Raw genomic sequence first — 18,600 nt, forward strand, 5'->3', positions numbered from 1 at the left:
TTTAATTAGATCTGAGACTAAACATCATCATAGAAGGAAACCTTTCTTCTACACACTAGCTTTTGACATTTTTTCTAGATTTTTAACTGCCAGCTCTTTTACTTCATGAATGTTTTAAGACTTATTTGGGTGCTCAGTTAATTAATGTTTGTTCATTCCTCTAGATTATAGGATTCATTAGTTTGGAACCTACTGTATTTATCATGAAATTCAAAATATTAACATGTATGAAAAGTACTTAGTGAACACTCAATAATAAATCCAAGTATACTTGTAATTAAGCTTACATGAAAAGCAAACAAATAAATATATGGAAAATTAGAAGAGTCAGAATGTTTTGCACAAATGAGTTTCTTAAATAAATTGAAGACCACAGTGACACATGACAGGTTTGAGGAAATACAGTGTCTTGTTATGGTTGAGTTTTAATGCAGATACTCATTTCTTTAAGTATTTGAGAAAATACCATAATAATAAATACTGTAACAATAAATAAATCATACCATATAATTTTATGAAAACAACAATCACGATATGTGTGTGGGTGTATGCACATATACAGACTATAAATACTTAAAACTGTATTTTGTTTTTCAATTTTTCTAAGGCCCTTTTTACGTCCTTGTTCCGTAGGCTATAAATCAGTGGGTTTAACATGGGAATCACAAGGGTATAAAACAAGGAGGTCATTTTGTCTTGATCAAGAGAGTAGGAAGAACTTGGCCGGAAATACATGAAGATCATGGTCCCCTGGAAAATTGTAACAGTAGTTATGTGGGAGGTGCAGGTGGAGAAAGCTTTGAACCTCCCCTCAGCAGAGTGGATCTTCAGGATGGATAGGATTATATAACAATAAGAGACAAGGACTACTGAAATGGTGCTCAGTTCAATGAAGCCAAAAATGGTGAATATTGCTAATTCGTTGAGTTGTGTGTCTGCGCAAGAGAGCAATAGGAGAGGGGGTACATCACAGAAGAAGTGATTAATCTCCTTTGATCCACAGAAACATAACCGGAATGTTAGTGTCGTGTGTATCAAAGCATCTGCCGTGGCCAGCACATAAACCCCGGCCATGAGCAGGAAGCACACTCTGCTGGACATGTTGACCGTGTAGAGCAAGGGGTTGCTAATGGCCTTGTACCGATCAAAGGCCATCACCGCCAGCAGTAGGCACTCGGAATCTACAAACGTACAGAAGATCAAGAATTGCAGAGCACAGCCAACGAAAGGGATTGATGTGTTTTTGGCTAAAAGGTCTACCAACATTTTGGGCCCAACTGCTGTGGAATAACAGAGGTCACAGAAAGAGAGGTGGCTAAGGAAAAAGTACATTGGTGTGTTCAGCTGAGAATTCATTCTAATTAGAATAATCATTCCGAGGTTTGCCAGGAGATTAGTGAGATAAATAAGCAGGATGGTGGTGAATAGAGTCACTTTGATCTCAGAGTTGTCCGTAATTCCCAAGAGAAAGAATTCAGTCAAGGAGGAGCAGTTTTCTTTGTCCATTCTTCTTTGTGCTTGTTCTAAACTGCTTTCCAAAATGATCAAGCAAATTATAGACCAGGCTTTGGCTTTTCTGGGTACCCAAAACACCATAAGACAAAACGTGATTTTATGTTGTCTTCTTTATCCTCAGAAAAGAGTCTGGTGAGTGTCCCTATTAAAGAAGCCTTGCTGTGTTATAAAAAACTAAAAATTTGGGGGATAGAAAGGTGATAAACTTGAATTCTAAATACATGTAATTCTTGAAATATGTTACTTGCCTTGGCTTCTGTTGTCCAATGTCAAGTAGCAGATCCAAATGAACTGTGAGTTCACTCTAGAGCCAAAATCATATAAAAGGAACTACAAAGTTTTTAGAAAGTGTCAGAAGATACTGGATAATATGAGTTGGATGAAAAGAAACAAAAGTATAAGTTGCTTTCCTGAAGAAAGGTAATTGATTTTATCACTCACCGTGATACCACCTATAACAAATGAAAATTAGTATGGGTTAGATTTTGGTGTATGCTGACTTTAGTGTTTACTGAAATATGAACATGTTTTATACAACTATTCTATCACTCTTCCTCACTGGTTTGACACAGCGCTGAGAATCCATTTGTATGATTGACTTTTGCTGTAGGACAAATACCTTGAAAGACAAAGAGAGGTGATAAAACGAAGTGGAAACAACAGCCTATCATGTGCAAATTTGCAGATCTTTGAATTTTCAGTTGTCTTTTCCATTAAAATAAAAAAGGAGAAGAAAAATAAATGTTTCTGAGATACACAGTCTTCAGTCTTGAATTTATACACACACATTATGTATGTGTGTATCTGTTGAGAACGAAAATGGTAATGTGAGTGGTGGTCTCGTTTTTATTTTTCTAGACTTAAATGTTGTGGCCTGTGGTCTATATGGGCTTGGATTTGTATATATTAGTGTTCATAATGTGTTATCTCTATTATTTTTGATAAAACTAGAGCAAATGTGCCATTTAAATGTACAGTATCACTTACACAGAGATAGAAAGTGATGGTATGCTTATTGACCTAGAAGAAAATATAAATAGGGAAAAGCTTTACCACCCTTATACAAATGACAAATGAGGCCAAATCCACATAGGTCTAATAAAGAAATATCATTGTTTAGATGTTAGGTTGCAGAATTTATTTAACTGACTTAAGCAGATATAAAATGATTCATTTATAAATTCCTTAATACTTGATTCCTAATTTTTCCAAAAAAAAGTAAGGTGTTTTCCAGTCTGTATATATTTTTTTAAATTTTGGTTATTTAGAAACCTACCTGAAATGAGCATCTTTCTGTTCTTATTTCTGGTACATGAACAATAAATAGATGGCATTTTATTTCTACCTTGTGACTGTTGGGGCTTTAATCTCTAAAGACTCTGCCTTTGCTCTTCTGGGTTATGTGAGTGTGACTAATTAGGCTTCTGCTTCTGTATTTCCTTCCCCCCCTTCCCCCCAATGAATGCTGTGTCAAAGGCTGAACTTTCAATTCTTCACTCCTTAACAAATTGATCAATGTCAGAAGTTTACCAGAATTTATTCTATGTCTATGCTTATGGTTACTATGAATCTACACCCTCCTTCAGTGAAACTGATGTCTAATTAAATTCAAATAGATTTTCTACTTAATATTATTTTCAGTTCCTTTTCATTGTTCGCTCTGTTTCTTCCATTTCTGAAACATCCCCTTTACCTTCCATTTAGAAACATGATAATCTTGTATACTGTTTTTTTCATTAGTCATTGTTTGGTTCCTTTCTCATAAGTACACGCCAACAACTCCCATTTCAGTGATTTTTTGACTGTGTACAGGTGGAAAACCTTTCCCTTCTAGGTTCTTTCAGTGGTCTAATAATTAAATTGACATAAGAAAGGTTAGCAGGAGAAAAACAAACTTAACTTCCTGCATATGGAAGCCCCATAAAATATATGACACTCAAAGAAGTGACCAAATCAAGCAGCTTTTATACCTTTTAGACAAGGAAGTGGTAAATTCGTGAAGAATTGACAAGACAAAGAGGTTTGACCTTGGGGTAGTAAATTAGTGTGGAATTAACAAGGTTTTTTTTTGTTTTTTTTGTTTTTTTGTTTTTTTGTGTAGGCTTTATGGCCCTAAATTCCCTCTCTCTGATGATAAGGATGCTACTTTATCTCCTTTTACAGGGAGTGTACTTTCCCCATGGTGGATTAACTTCCTGCTTTCAGAGCCTGATTCTTCCCTATTTCAACTGTATAACATCTACTACACCTAGTACATTCTTCATCAAGTTATGTGCTTTATCTATTTATACATACGTCTTTTCACATTCCTACAACCTTTAGCATAGGATATGCATGAGTAATGAGCCAGTAAATGTGGGGTATTGAATATTTTCCTGTTGTTAGGCTGGTGGATGTTCAACAAAGAGGAGTAATAAACAACCTTTCTATGTACATAACTCACCTGTACAAGGATGATTTTTTATTTAAAAAATGTGTTGGGATAATGCTTTTGAAACAAAGCCAACTTCTGTTTATTGAAAAATAAGCTTTGTGTGCCATTATTCATGGCAGTACTTTGAGAATTGAGAGAAATGGAGATGAGAAATTTGTGCCTACCCAAATCCCACTGGTACAGATACAAATGTAATGCTCCACCTTCCTGTATCTTGGTCAACCATGTTGGTCCCTGAATGTTCTTTGGACTTCTTCACTGGGACAGGGAGTAAAAACCTGTGTTCCCATTATTCTGCCCTATAAAACATCTCAACTCTCTCTTCTAGAAATGTACTTTTTTTAGCACTCAATTTGTAATGGAAAAGGTATGGAGATCTTACCAAATTATTTGTGGTTTTCCTATATTATTTAGCTTATCCATATATATCATCGTATATTTCTAGCATTATCTTGTGTTTCCTGAGCTGTCTTTAACAACCTCATTATACTTATACTGAAAGTGGGATCCAGAAATAATCAGTAATGTTCTGGAATTTCATAAACATTATGTTTTTAAGACTCAAAGAACTTGCCCTTAATAGTTTTTTGACTACAGGGTAATGAACTTCAAGGCATTATGCTAAGTGAGATGAGCCAGACAGAAAAAGACAGACACTGTATGGTATGATTTATGAGTCTAATCTAAAAAAGCCAAACTCACAGAGACTTGTAGAGTGTAGAATGATATTTACCAGGGGCAATGGGGGTGTGGGAATTGGGAGATGTTGGTCAAAGAGTACAGACTTGAAGTTATAAGATGAATACATTCTGAAGATCTAATGAACAACATTGTGATTATAGTTACAATATTGTATTAGATACTTCGAAGTTGCTATGAGAGTAGATTTTAAATGTCCTCACTACAAAAAAAATAATTACATGATGGGATGCAGGTGTTATTAATGCTATGGTGGTAATAACTCCAATATATAAATGTGTCAAATAAACACTGCATTTCACAAATCTAAGGAGCCAAGAAAATAAATAAAATGATTCTCCTGAGGTTGTGCAAACAGGCAATCTTGGGGAACACTCTGTATTGGCCCTGTCCTGAGGGACATTTTATAATAGATGAATTATTGCAGGATGCTGGTCAGTACAGATGCTTATGTGTTGTTAAAGAGTACTTTTGGTTATAACTTAAATAATGTATTCTTGCTCTATATTTTGCCTTATTGCAGTTAATTTCTTTCTTTAAAAAAATCCAGTGAATGCCAAATCTGTGTGTTCAATTAATAATTGGTGTTACCCAAGAACTTTTTTTTTTTTTTTTCCAAACTCATTTTCTCATCAGATGCTTCTCTGTCTCCAGGGAAAACAAATTTCTTCAGGTTGCACTCAGTGTAGATAGAACCTAAATTTACCTTCTTCAGCTTGACTGCCCCTGTGGACCAGTTAGTCTAACTTCCTTCCAAAGTTTTCCATTAAAATCTGAGCCTTAGTGATTATATTATTATTACAAATTGGATGATTACCATCCTAAAGGGATTTGTTTTTAATTGAAGTTGGCTTTCTCACATTACGAAAAATTGGCAGTTGGAATTTAAGACATGAGACACAAGCAAATGGGAAAAAAAATCTGTGTCTACATGACTTCCCTGATGCCACTGAGCTTCTATATGTAATCCTATAAAGGCAGCTGTCTACTTAAAAAGTCCTGTCTTTAGAAAATAGTTGTATGGCCCTGGGGGCCTGGGAGGCTCAGTTGGTTAAGTGTGTGACTTCAGCTCAGGTCATGATCTCACGGTTCCTGGCCTTGAGCCCTGTTTTGGGCTCTGCAATGGCAATATGGAGCCTGCTTGGGATTCTCTCTCTCTCTCTCTCTCTCTCTCTCTCTCTCTCTCAAAATAAGTATAAATGTAAATGAGATAAGATAAGATAAGATAAAAAAGAAAATAGTTGAATGGCCCTGAGTCATGGGTCACTATGAAAAAGTTTTATGCATGATAATGGCAGCTGAGAAAACCAGGTTCACTAAGTCCCTTTGTTGCTTTAAACAGGATTCGGAGTGCTTATGGATTAAATAAGACATCTTTGCTTTTTTTCAACAACAAAAGATATAATTATTTACTGAAATATCTTCTGAGAGTTTTTCCATTCATTTTTAAAAAGAGACTAGATTTGTTGTGTATAAAGCATTTCTAGGGATAAAACTTTATAATAACATTCTGCAATTTCTTATAATCTAAAGGTGAATAGGCCTTGCTTTTGGAAAGTCTTTTTTTTTTTTGTAAATTTTTTTAATGTTTACTCATTTTTGAGAGAGAGAGAGAGTAGGAGAGGAGCAGAGAGAAGGAGACACAGAATTGGAAGCAGGCTCTAGGCTCTGACCTGAGCTGTCAGTGCAGAGCCCTACGCAGGGCTCGAACTCACAGAGTGTGAGATCATGACCTGAGCTGAAGTCAGATGCTTAACAGACAGAACCACCCAGGCACCCCTGGAAAGTCTTTTTGATGTGGAATATACATATGGAGAATGCTCAAATAATAAACATACTGTTAGATGAATTAAAACAACAACAACAACAACAAACACCTGTACAACCAGGACCCAGACCAAGATTGGGAACAAAACCAGAATCAACAAAGACTTCTACATGCTCCCTCCTAAGTTTTTATTCACTTAGCCCAAGGAGTAAATATTTTCTTGACTTTTATCACGATATATCAGGTTAGTATATTTTTGAATCACACTTATGCCGATGCTTACACTATGTGTTGCTTCATTGAACAACATACTTGGGCAATCCATTCATGATATTTCCTCAGTTGCAGTACGTTTATTCCCATTATTGAATAGTATTCTTTGTACAGAAATACCATTATTTATCTACTTTCATGTTGATAGGCAATTGAGTTGTTTTCTTTTCACCAATACACAAAATGTTTTTTGAACATTTTCATACTCCCTTTGGGACATACATAAGACCAGGCATATAAGACCAGGATTTGGAAATGTGTGCACATACGTCTGTGTAAAATTTAGATTTAGTAAATATCATCATATGGATTTCTAAAGAAGCATGCCAATCCACATTTCCACTATCACACTTTCAGTGTGTGAGTCGTCTGGCTGTTCCACATCCTCACCAACACTTGATGTTGTCTGTCATTTTAATATTAGCCATTAGGTAGAATATGTGGTTTCCTGATGACTAATAAAGTTGGGCATCTGCTATTATTAAGTGTCTCTTAAAGTCAAAATGCCAGAACAGAAGGAAAGTTAAATGAGTCCAGCTTAATGGTATTGGGGTTTCTGTAACTCATGCTGTCTGTCCTTATTACCACCCTTATTTTGGGTCAAATTGACCTAGTGATGTAATGTAGTCCTTTGGTATGAATATATTGCCACCTGTCTGTTATTCTTGTTTTAATCTTCCCACAGATAGAAGTAGGCTTGTGCATTATTCATTGATAGAATCAAATCAATATAGATGGAGAATGTGGCACCTGGAACACACAATAAAGATTATCCAGTTGAAACTCCTCTTTTGACAGGGTGGTGCTGAGATCCGACGAGGAAACGTGATTTGTTAACGGTCACAATTATAGTGAGTTGGGAATAGAGTCAGACCCAACGTTATTGCTGCTTCTCTGGTTCATAGCATTTTTCTAGGGAGGATATCAAACTAGGTTAAATTTGCTGCCTCTAAAGGCACTTAGCAAAGTAGTGAGAAGCAGTACAGCATTTAGCAAATTTTGCCAAGCTTTTCACAATATAGAAATAATTGCTTGTGTAATTACACATACACATTAATCTGCTTATGTTTAAAGATGCCAGTGTCTGTGTAGAAATAAGGAACTGAGATGAAGGAATGGACATGTGTTATTGGCTCATCACATGCAGACATTGATAATGTCTTACTGGGACAGTTACATTTCCCGCCAACAGGTGGCGGGTATGCTCTGAGAAGTATGTGAGTTACAGATATAGATGGTAAAGGAAATGGTGAGGATTGGATTACAGAAGTTAACATAAAATATTTTGATGCTAACTTTCTCTGATTTTCTGTGGACAATCAAGACAGAAATCTTTGGCAGCCCATTAGCCCTCGTTCACTCTTGAATTCCCCAGTTTCCGTGAAGCAGTTACACATCTCCCACTCTCACAGATTTAGGCACAGGGATTTTGCAAATTTTATAGATCAGTTGATTCCATTTTTAGACACTCGTTCATTGAGCTTACAGTGCCTCATTTAATGGACTTAACGTTTGCTTCTTTTTTTAATGTTTATTTTATTTTTGAGAAAGACAGAGAGTATACACAGGGAAGCAGCAGAGAGAGGGACACAGAGGATCTGAACGGGGCTCTGCACCGACAGCAGAGAACCCGATGAGGAGCTCAGACTCACAAACTGTGAGATAATGACCTGAGCCGAAGTCAGAGTCTTAACCGACTGAGCCACTCAGGTGCCCTACATCTCCTTCTTTTTAGTTCACACATCAGACTTAGATTGGCTTATAGGAGCCAATATGTAGATCAAATCCGAGCTTAAATACATTACAGTTGTCCTATGAAGGGGCAATGTGTTGGTAGATGGCATCTTTGTGCTTCTAAGATTGACACCCATCTGTGTCTGGGCTTTGTTCTGATTAAATTACACTCCTGCCATGCTGTACTTCATGAAAGAACCTACCTGATAGGTAAAATGCCTGAATAGCATTGTCTAATTGAGGAGATATTTTGACTAAAGGAAGCATCCCCCCCCCTTGTTTTATTTAGTTATGTATTTTTCTACCTCTATACCTTCCTGTACCATGTCTCAGAATGTCAGAAAGAATATCACCCTGGACAAAAGAGGAGCCTCGTTGTCCTACTTGGTTTTTACTGGAAATCTGAAGTGTTTTCACCAAAGCCTTCTACAATGGCACCTAGGTAGTCCTAGCCATTGAGTGACTTTTAGTTTATGTAATTGTAGCAGACATTTAAGAGTGCCCTGATTCTCGTCTGGTCCTTCAAGTGCATGCCCTTGTCCCTGCTTACTAAGCGTGATACTTCAGTGATTTTGGTACAGGCAGGTCACAGCCAGAACCAGAAGGGAGTCCCAGGAGATCAGCTAAGAGGGTCCTTGGCTTTACACAGAAAAGCAATCAAACCTGAGCCAGCAGCAAGTGAAAGCAGAGTTTATTGAAGATATATATAGATACCGATGGAGCACCCAGGGCACTTGGAAAGGAAAAGAGGGAGTCTCATCTTCGCTTGGGGTCTGGGGTTTTTATTGCCAGTTGTGGTCTGCTGCATGTGTCTTCTCAGGCATCCAGAAGCTGGTAAGAACAAGGATAGGGTCCAGGTTTTTTTCAGAAATCACTCCTTCCCTGAAACCAGGGGTCTTGGTCTCAAGAGAACTCCAGTGGCCTGGAGTAGGCATATGATGGCTCTGCTCAGTCTTTCCTTAGATATAATCTACTATGCTGGAAGCCTCCAAAGATGTCATTATATCTTTGTCCCTTACAAGGAGGACATATGTTATTTACATTACAAGGCATGTGTAGATGGGGTGGGGTGCAGGTGCTCGCAAGAATGGAAGCCGGAAAAGAAGCAGCTTTTTCTCTCACGGGGTCCCTTCCAATTCCCTGTCTCAGTGTGATCATGCACAAACTGGAGCAGAACCAAATTAAGTTGCCAAATACCTTGTGAATGCCCAGATGAGAGTTCTTTGGTTTAATTATTTTCCCAAGTAACTTATATGCCTTTAAGCTTCCCTTACGTTTAGCATCCACAACTACTTTACGTGCTTACGTATATGATACAAAAACGTACTTAAGGCACATACTTGACCTCAGCGATTTTTTTTTACTTCCCATGAATAAACATTCAATAACAATTAACTTTTTGGATCTTTTTTCATTTTTTCTTTACCCAGATGCTATAGCGGGGCTTGAGTAAAGAGATGAAAATGCCCAGTCCTTAAACTCTGAGTATTCATTACCCCACCTTGAAGGTAACGATTTAGGAAACAGAGTAGATTCAACAAAGTTCCCAGGCTCAGGGTGGTGTGGGACCCAAGCTTAGCGAGTGCTAGAGGGAAGAAAAGCCCCTGGAGGAAGTGACTGAGTTGTGAATGGTAGCACTACAGCCCAGCCTTACTGGTTTTCTTTAAATTCCACAGAAATGATGTGGTCTTGTTCCCCTGGGGACCCTCTAGTTGCTGATCTATCTGCATAGAATGCTTTCTCTACCTAGTGCATCTCTCAGCGAATTCCTACTTATCTTTTAGATCCCAGACTAATTGTCTGAATTTGCGAGAATTACTTTTCAACTTCTGTTTTGCTTTGGGAAGCAAATTAATGCTCAGAGACTGGTTTGTCTTTGCCAGCAATGTATTTAACGTATGTTCACGGTGGGAGTTTCACTAGGCAATAGCATACACGATAATGTCTCCAAATAAGCCAATAAAGGATAATATACTCCAGTGAATGATAGATTAATCACACTAGTGCTCCAGGCAGGGAGAGATGAAAGGAATGCAGTTCAAATTTAGTCAAAGTGCACCTTTAGGGGAGCTGGTGCTCAGGAGAGACGGTTCAGCCAATCCTGAGCTGACGTCCGGTTGCCAGTGCAAAAGTAACAGTCCCCTGTTGCTAGAGCACGTTGCTAGGGAATGACAGAATCACTCATCATGAGCATCATGGGCAGGATGATTTTATGCACAGGCTGCTGCTACCTGGCTATTGGCTTTTGCCACCGCCAGTGGAAGAGTCACCGTTACCAGGCAGGAGCTTATTGACCCGAGGTCATTGGAGAGATATTATTTTAATTAAATTTAATTTAAAAAAAAATTACTATTGCGTATAGTTGATGTACAATGTTATATCAGGCTCAGGTGTGCAGCAGTCATGTGACTACTCTGTGCATTACTCAGTGCTCGCACTAAGTGTAGTCATCATCTGTTGCCGATACTGTTACTACAATATGAATGGCTATATCACCTACGCTGTATTTTTTCCTCCCTGTGACTTATTGATAACTGCAAGTGTGCACCTCTTAATCCCCTTCACCAATTTTACACACCTCCCCCGCCCCCACTTCCCCTCTGGCAAACAACAAAACTCTGCATTTATGAGTTTCTTGTCTGCCTTTTGATTGCCTGTTTATTCACTTGTTTTTTGAGATTCCATGTATACATGAAATCATATGGTATTTGTCTTTCCCTGCCTGAGTGACCTCACTTAGCATAACGTCCTCTATGTCTGTCCATGTTACTGCAGGTGGCAAGATCTCGTTCTAGTTTACAGCTGAATAATATTTCATTGTATATATACACCACACCTTCTTTATCCGTTCATTTATTAATGGACACCGGCTTGCTTTCATGCCTTGGTTATTGTAAATAATGCTGCAATACACACAGAGATATATATTGTAGCCTTGCTCAGACAGAACACTCTTAGGTGGTCCTCACAAGAATCAATATTTAGAGTCTAAGTACTACTTTGCCATAGTTGATTCTTCATGTGTGTTTATTAATAAGCTCCCAGTGGGGCCCTTCATCAGTTGAACTACTGAGTTATCAGTAGAAACATATGAGATAACAAAATCCTGAAAAACCTATTTCATCCTTATATCCTGATATATCCTTATATCCTTTTGATATCCTTATATCAAAACAACTTTACTCTCAAAAACAATTTTATTTTGTCATAAACAAGTGGATTTGAAGTCATCTCAAACAACAATTTCCTTCACTGTATTTGAAAAATGTACTTTGGTTTTATAGTGTTTAGCATTTCTTTCTTTCTTTTTTTTTTACATTATGGGTAATTATAGTTTTCTAAATAATCTAAGTGTTAATTAAAATTGTAACTTCCATTAGGCAATGAGATTTATTAGTAAATAAACTGCTGGATTCACCATGAAATTCAAAGAACATAAATGTACTTAGAAAATACTCAATAGCATTTAGAAAATTAAATTCATACACAAATGAAAGACTGAAGACAAAAATTTGACAAACTTGGAATCTGAAAATTTCACACAAATAAGGAGAACCAACATAAATTCAAGATATAAAATGAAGCTTGGAGTATTTAGGGAATGACACATTTTGGCATGATTGGTACATGTTATAAATACTTATTGAATCACACGATTATAGCCAAAACAATTCTGATTTCCATTATTTATAGTGTAAGATTGTGAGAAAAAAAATGCATACATATAAGTTTTCAATGAAACCACTGTCTATTTTTAATTATTTTTCAGAGCTTTGTTCACATCTTCATTCTGGAGGCTATAAATCATAGGATTTAACATGGGAATCACAAGGGTGTAAAACAAGGAGGTCATTTTGTCTTGATCAAAGTAGGAAGAGTAGGAAGAACTTGGCCGGAAATACATAAAGAGCAGGGTCCCCTGGAAAATTGCAACAGCAGTTAAGTGGGAGGCGCAGGTGGAGAAAGCTTTGAACCTCCCCTCAGCAGAGCGGATCTTTATCACTGCCAGGATGATCTAACAGTAAGATGCAAAGAGCCCTGAAAGGGTAATCAGATCAATGAAGCCAAAAATGGTGAATATCACTAACTCATTATGTAATGCCCAAAGTTCCGAAACCTCCCACAAAAGTCCACCAGAGTCGTAAGTCAAAGCCAAGCGGCAAGGGTCGTTTATTGCAGGTTCGAACCTGGTCCTCTGCGCACTCGTCGCCGGTGACGCAAGAGGCCACGATCAGGGTTGGTACAGCGTTTTTATAGACAGAGACAAATAGCACAGGGGAGGTTTCAAATTATGAGGGGCCTGATTAGTTGATTTTAAAGTAAGGACATTTGTTGTTCTCTGATTGGGCGTCCTTTGTCTGTCCTTTGGCGGGAAGGCTTTGTCCGTTACTTGTGGCGGGAGGAAAAAAGGGGGAAGGGGGTAGGGTAGGTGGGGAATGTGCTAAGCAAGCAGGTTTACAGAAGCGAGAAATGCCGGTTAGTTTATGTATAATCACTCATTCCATTACATATCAGACTACATTTAGGAAGGTTTACAACCCATTCTACTACACAGCGGGTTACATTCAGGAAAGGCCTCACAATGCTCGTAGCAAACAGCAAGCAAAACAGACTTCTCAGCAATTGTATTTCTTATCAAAGATCCATAATAAGCAGAAAAGAGAACTTTAGCTTTAAACTAAGACAGGGCTGTCATTTGGATTTAAAGCTGTTCTTTTCAATTAACTTGTGTATCTGAGCAAAATAACAAAAGGAGAGGTGGGACATCACAGAAGAAGTCGTTGATCACATTTGACTCACAGAAACATAAGTGAAATATTAATATTGTATTTACAGAAGCATCCACAATTCCCATCATGTAAACCCCAGCCATGAGCAGAAAGCACACTCTGCTGGAAGTGTTGGCCGTGTAGAGCAAGGGGTTGCTAATGACCTTGTAGAGATCAAAGGCCATCACTGCCAACCATAGACACTCAGAATCTACAAAGGTGCAGAAGATCCAGAATTGCAGAGCACAGCCATAGAAGGGAATTGACTTGTTCTTTGCAGTGAGGCCTACCAGCATCTGGGGTCCAATTGCTGTAGAATAACAGAAGGAGAGGTGGCTGAGGAAGAAATAACACTGGTGTGTGAAGCTGGGAATCCATTCTGATCAAAATGATCATCCCAAGGATTGCAACCAGAATGATGAGATAAGCAACTAGAAATGTGATAAATAGGGTCACTTTAATTCCAGGGTTATTGCTGATTCCCAGGAGAAGGAATTCATTCACAGAAGAGCAATTTTTTTCCATCCATTCTTCTTTATTCTTCCAAAATGCTACAGAAATGATCAAGAAATGGTAGTACAAAGTTTTAACTCTCAGTTTTAACACTCAGAAAAATAAACACTCAAAAAAAAAGTTTTAACACTCAGAAAAATACCATCTGTAAATCACAAAGGATTTATTTCAACACATTATGTTCTTTACGGTCTTAATCTTGAGACAGTAGTCCTGACAAGTTTCATGGTTATGTTGCTGGCAGAAGGTAAAGTGTTTGGTATAGAATTTAGAGAAAGTTTGATTGTAAATTTAGGTATTGTCCATAAGATATATGATTTATGTGCACTTTCATTGCTTTATGTCAGTAGTCAGTCATTACAGATCAAATATAATACACAAGTAACACTTCAATTAAAAACAAAGTTGGAATATGAATTCTTGTGTTTTAAAAATAAATATCTCATTGGGGTGCCTGGGTGGCTCAGTCAGTTAAGTGCCTGACTTTGGCTCAGGTCATGGTCTCAAAGTTTGTGAGTTTGAGTCTCACATCGGGCTTTGTGTTGACAGCTCAGAGCCTGGATTCTGCTTTGGATTCTGTGTCTCCCTCTTTTTTCTGCCCTTCCCCTGATCACACTCTGTCTCTCAAAAATAAAATATATATATATATATATATATTTAAAAAAATTAAAAAAAAACCCAAATACCTAATTGACCATAAAATGATTACATTTATTGAATTCTCTAAGAATCATAATTTGTTTGGGACATCTAGGTGGCTAAGTGGGTTGAGCATAGGACTCTTGATTTTGGCTCAGGTCATGATCTCATGGTCTTGAGATTGAGCACAGAGTTGGGCTCTATAGGGAGAGAGTGGAGATTGCTTGGGTTTCTCTCTTTCACTCTCTCTCTCTGCCCCCCCCCCCACTCACGAACCTGTGCGTACTCTCTGTCTCTCAAAATAAATAATAAACATTTAGAAAAAAGAAACCATGATTTAAGACTTATCGAGTTTGAAACAATGAACGTATCTCTGATTTAAGAATAATGAACAATATGTTTGTGACTATTTCCACCCACATTGTTTTTAGTATTTACTGAGACATTAGATATATCTTAATAAACCTTTCTCTGGTTATATATTACTACTTTGCCACGTTTATATTACTTACATGCAAGAGTGGTCTCATGCCAAAAGACATTTATCTTGACCAGTAAAAAAAGAATATTAAAAACAGGTGGATACAGCAGAATTTAACACATACATTTCCATCTCTGGATTTTAAAACTGACTTGTTTGTTAAAAATAAAGAGGAAAACAAGAGTAATAAACATACCTTTGATTTATAGGCTTCCGTGTGTGTGTGTGAGTGTGTATGCATGTACCCGTCTTTCTACTGATATATGAAAACTGAAATATGGATGATAACTGATTGTCTTTTAGATTTCAGGAAATATCATATGTGGTTCATATGGGTTCAATTTACACAAATTAGTATTTGTGTAGCAATATCTCAACTATTACTGGTAAAAAAAAAAAGTAGAAAAAAATCTTAAGTTTGCATATACCCTTTCACAGCGAGTAAAAAATCTCATATCTATCTATCTATATAAATTTTGATTAGGATACAAATAAGTAAAACTGTTTATTTGCAATTCAAAATGAATGGATTCACCCTACTTAAATGAGAAATACCTCTTCTTTTTGCCATTTGATTGCAGATTATTAACCAAAGGAAATGAGTAAAATAATCATTTACACTTTTAAAAATATTTGATTCCTCATTTTTCCAAATATAAACTTTTTTTTTGTTGATTATTTAAATTTAGTGACTCAGAAACTACCTGTGATGGGCAAGCCTTTCTGTGCTGGCCCCTGATAGCTGAATGCTGCAGACAGATTGTATTTTATTTTTACTCAGTGTCATTTGGGATTTAAATATGTCAGGCCTCTGTGCTCATGCTTCTATATTATACAGAAGCATCCAATTAGATATCTAGTTCTGTATTTTCTCCCGTGAATGTTGCAACAATTTCCACAAAGGCTGAATTTAAATTCTTTGCTCTTGCACCAAATGGGTCATCGTTAGGAAGGTAAAACGATTTTTATAGTATGATTCATTGTTACCTTGAGTCTATACCATCTTCCTCCAATCAGATCGGACTTCTAATGAAACTCAAATAGGCCTCCTACTTAATTATTTTGTTAATTACTATCTATTCCATTAAATATATTAAATTAATGTTTGAATTACTTTATGACTAAGGGTGTCTGGGTGTGTCAGTCAGTTAAGTGTCTGACTCCTGGTTTTGGCTGAGGTCATGATTACATGATTCATGGGTTCAAGCCCCATATTGGCCTCCATGCTGCTGGTGTGGAGCCTGCTTGGGATTCTCTCTCTTTCCCTTTCTCTGTGCCCTTCCCCTGCTGTTTGCACTCTCTCTTTCAAAATAAGTAAATATGTGAGGAACAAGTTTAGGAATTCCCTGGGCTTGTACCAATGCGTTAAAAAGGCACAAAGAATTACAAAGCCATAGGATGCTCACACCCAAGTTTAGGTAAACAAGATTAGGGGAATAAGGATAAAGAAGGGGAGCAAAGGCCCCAGAATAGAGTTGGGGGGGACAAAGTTTTCCAGAATAGTGAAGGGGGGCAAAGGCCCCCAATACAATGGTATATGAGGTAAGCAAGATTAGGTAGTCAGGGCGAAAGCGTCCCCCAACTTAGTAGTATAGCAGAAAATTGCTTTCACAGGAGGGAAGGACCAAGTTAGGTAAACAGGTAAATAGGGCTATAGACTGCTGCTGCGCTGCAGGTGAAGCTGCCCAGAGTGGAGCTGATTAGCAAAAGAAAAGGTGCCTTGTTGACCCTGAAGTTACTCACTCTATCTGTCTCATCCCCTAGGCTGGCTAAGATAAACAGAGGTGGTGCCTCATGTCTGCTGTAAACAACCTTCTGCCCGGCTGCCAGTGCCAGGATTTTGTTTTGTATTAACCCAAACCCCTAACCCCGAATGTCTTCAAGACCCCCCTTTCCTCCACATCCATGAGTTAATGTTCACAGTTTCATTGTCTCTTTGTGCACGTCCATCGCCACGTTTATAAGCCTGCTGATCCTAATAAACACAGGACAAGGACGCTTATTTGGAGATCTTTTTTTTTTGTAGACATTGGCCATCTCTTGCATTTTAATCCTGCATCTGCTTTCTTACTGGCCAGGAAAGAACTTTAGATTTAGAGTCTATGACATATATACACTTAAAAAGTATTTTATGACCATCACATCCACTATACATAGCCTACTTTTTCTTGCACTATTTTTATTTTATTCAGATATGTATCTTTGACTACCTTATAAGCTCTTTCATAATAACAACTGCAATCAGCTAATTTGTGTATATCCTGCAGCCCTAGCACCAGCACTTGTACAGACTGAAACTTTGTTCTTAAGTATTTTAAGCGGATAAGCTGGTGGGTGAAGAATAGTTGGAATAAAGAGACTCTTTTGGACTGTTTCAGCTAATATAGATCATAAGTACATGTGTGCATGAAAAAGGTTTAAGAAAAAACAAGGTTCTATTTGTTTCTTTTTTATTTTCAAATTTTCTTTTAAATTCTAGTTGGTTAACATACAATGCATTATTGGTTTCAGGAGTAGAATCCAGTGATTTGTCAATTACATAAAACACCCAGTGCTCATCACCAGTGCCCTCCTTTTAAAAAAATTGTTTATTTATTTTTGAGAGATAGAGCATGAGCAGGGGAGGGGCAGAGAGAGGGGGAGACACAGAATCTGAAGCAGGCTCCAGGGTATGAGCTGTAAGCACAGAGCCCGACGCGGGGCTCGAACCCACGAACCGCGAGATCATGACCTGAGCTGAAGTCAGACACCCAACCAACTGAGCCACCCAGGTGCCCCTCAACTATCTTTTCAATTAGTTCATTTTGTTCTGTGTGTACTTGTAAGTATAAGAAAAATTCATTCACACACACTTATGTATTTAATTTGAATATATGAAAAACTAATAAAAAATGAGAAAATGAGAATTTTCAAGGTTCTACAACTGATTGATGGTAGTCGTGTTTAATTAAAGATGATTTCAAATTCTTTGACATTTGATATCATGGACACGTGATATCTTTACCCCTTCCTATTAAATTGGGCTGGACTTTGACTGCTTTGATGAATACAGTATGGAAAAAATAATTGTCATTCTGGGACCAGCTTTCAAGCGGTGTACACTTTTTACAAATGTAATTATTTTAATGAAGTTAATAGTAGTCAAAACTAGAAACAAAGAGATGTTCACAAATAGGGGAATAAATATATTAACAACATTATAAAATCATTAAAAGGAATACATTGGTGCCCTTTGTATTGGTGTAGAAGGATTTGCAAAAGACTACAGTTAATTGGGAAATTTAACATGCAGTGAATTATACAGTATTATACACTATTTTCTGGAAAGCAAATGATGATCATATACTCACTAATGAATGACCATGATGAGAAAATAAGAAAAAAAAGATGTAGCATACTTGAGATGGATGTGTGGAATGAAGTAAGGAGGGGAAAAATTATCCACTAAGAAAATGAAATTAAACCTACGTAAAATAATCTCATTAAAATGTTTATATGTATGTGTGTATTGTGTGTGTGTGTTTTCATTTATGTATTTCAATGAGGGTATGATTTCCTAGTTTTACTGAGATACAATTGACATGTAACATTGTATAGTTTTCTCTTGCTTTCTGAAAGTTTACATGGGATTAGTATCTAAAATCTATAAAGAACTTACCAAACTCAGAGCCCAAAAAAATAAATAAATCAGTTAAGAAATGGGCAGAAGACATATAGACAACATTTTTCTAAAGAGGACATCCAGATGAGTAACAGACACATGAAAAGATACTCA

General features: G+C 37.2%; 1 protein-coding gene and 1 pseudogene across 1 annotated transcript; both read right to left on the reverse strand.

Annotated features, from left to right (window-relative positions):
• Positions 1 to 573: 573 nt before the first annotated feature.
• Positions 574 to 1,509, reverse strand: LOC115526050 (olfactory receptor 5W2-like). Its single transcript, XM_030333516.1, has one exon. The coding sequence runs from the start codon at positions 1,504 to 1,506 to the stop codon at positions 574 to 576; it is 933 nt and encodes a 310-aa protein (XP_030189376.1). The 5' UTR covers positions 1,507 to 1,509.
• A 10,668-nt stretch (positions 1,510 to 12,177) lies between these two features.
• Positions 12,178 to 13,717, reverse strand: LOC115525999 (annotated as a pseudogene).
• Positions 13,718 to 18,600: the final 4,883 nt, after the last annotated feature.

The sequence above is a fragment of the Lynx canadensis genome, chromosome D1 (assembly GCF_007474595.2).
Source record: "Lynx canadensis isolate LIC74 chromosome D1, mLynCan4.pri.v2, whole genome shotgun sequence".
Classification (NCBI taxonomy): Eukaryota; Metazoa; Chordata; class Mammalia; order Carnivora; family Felidae; genus Lynx; species Lynx canadensis.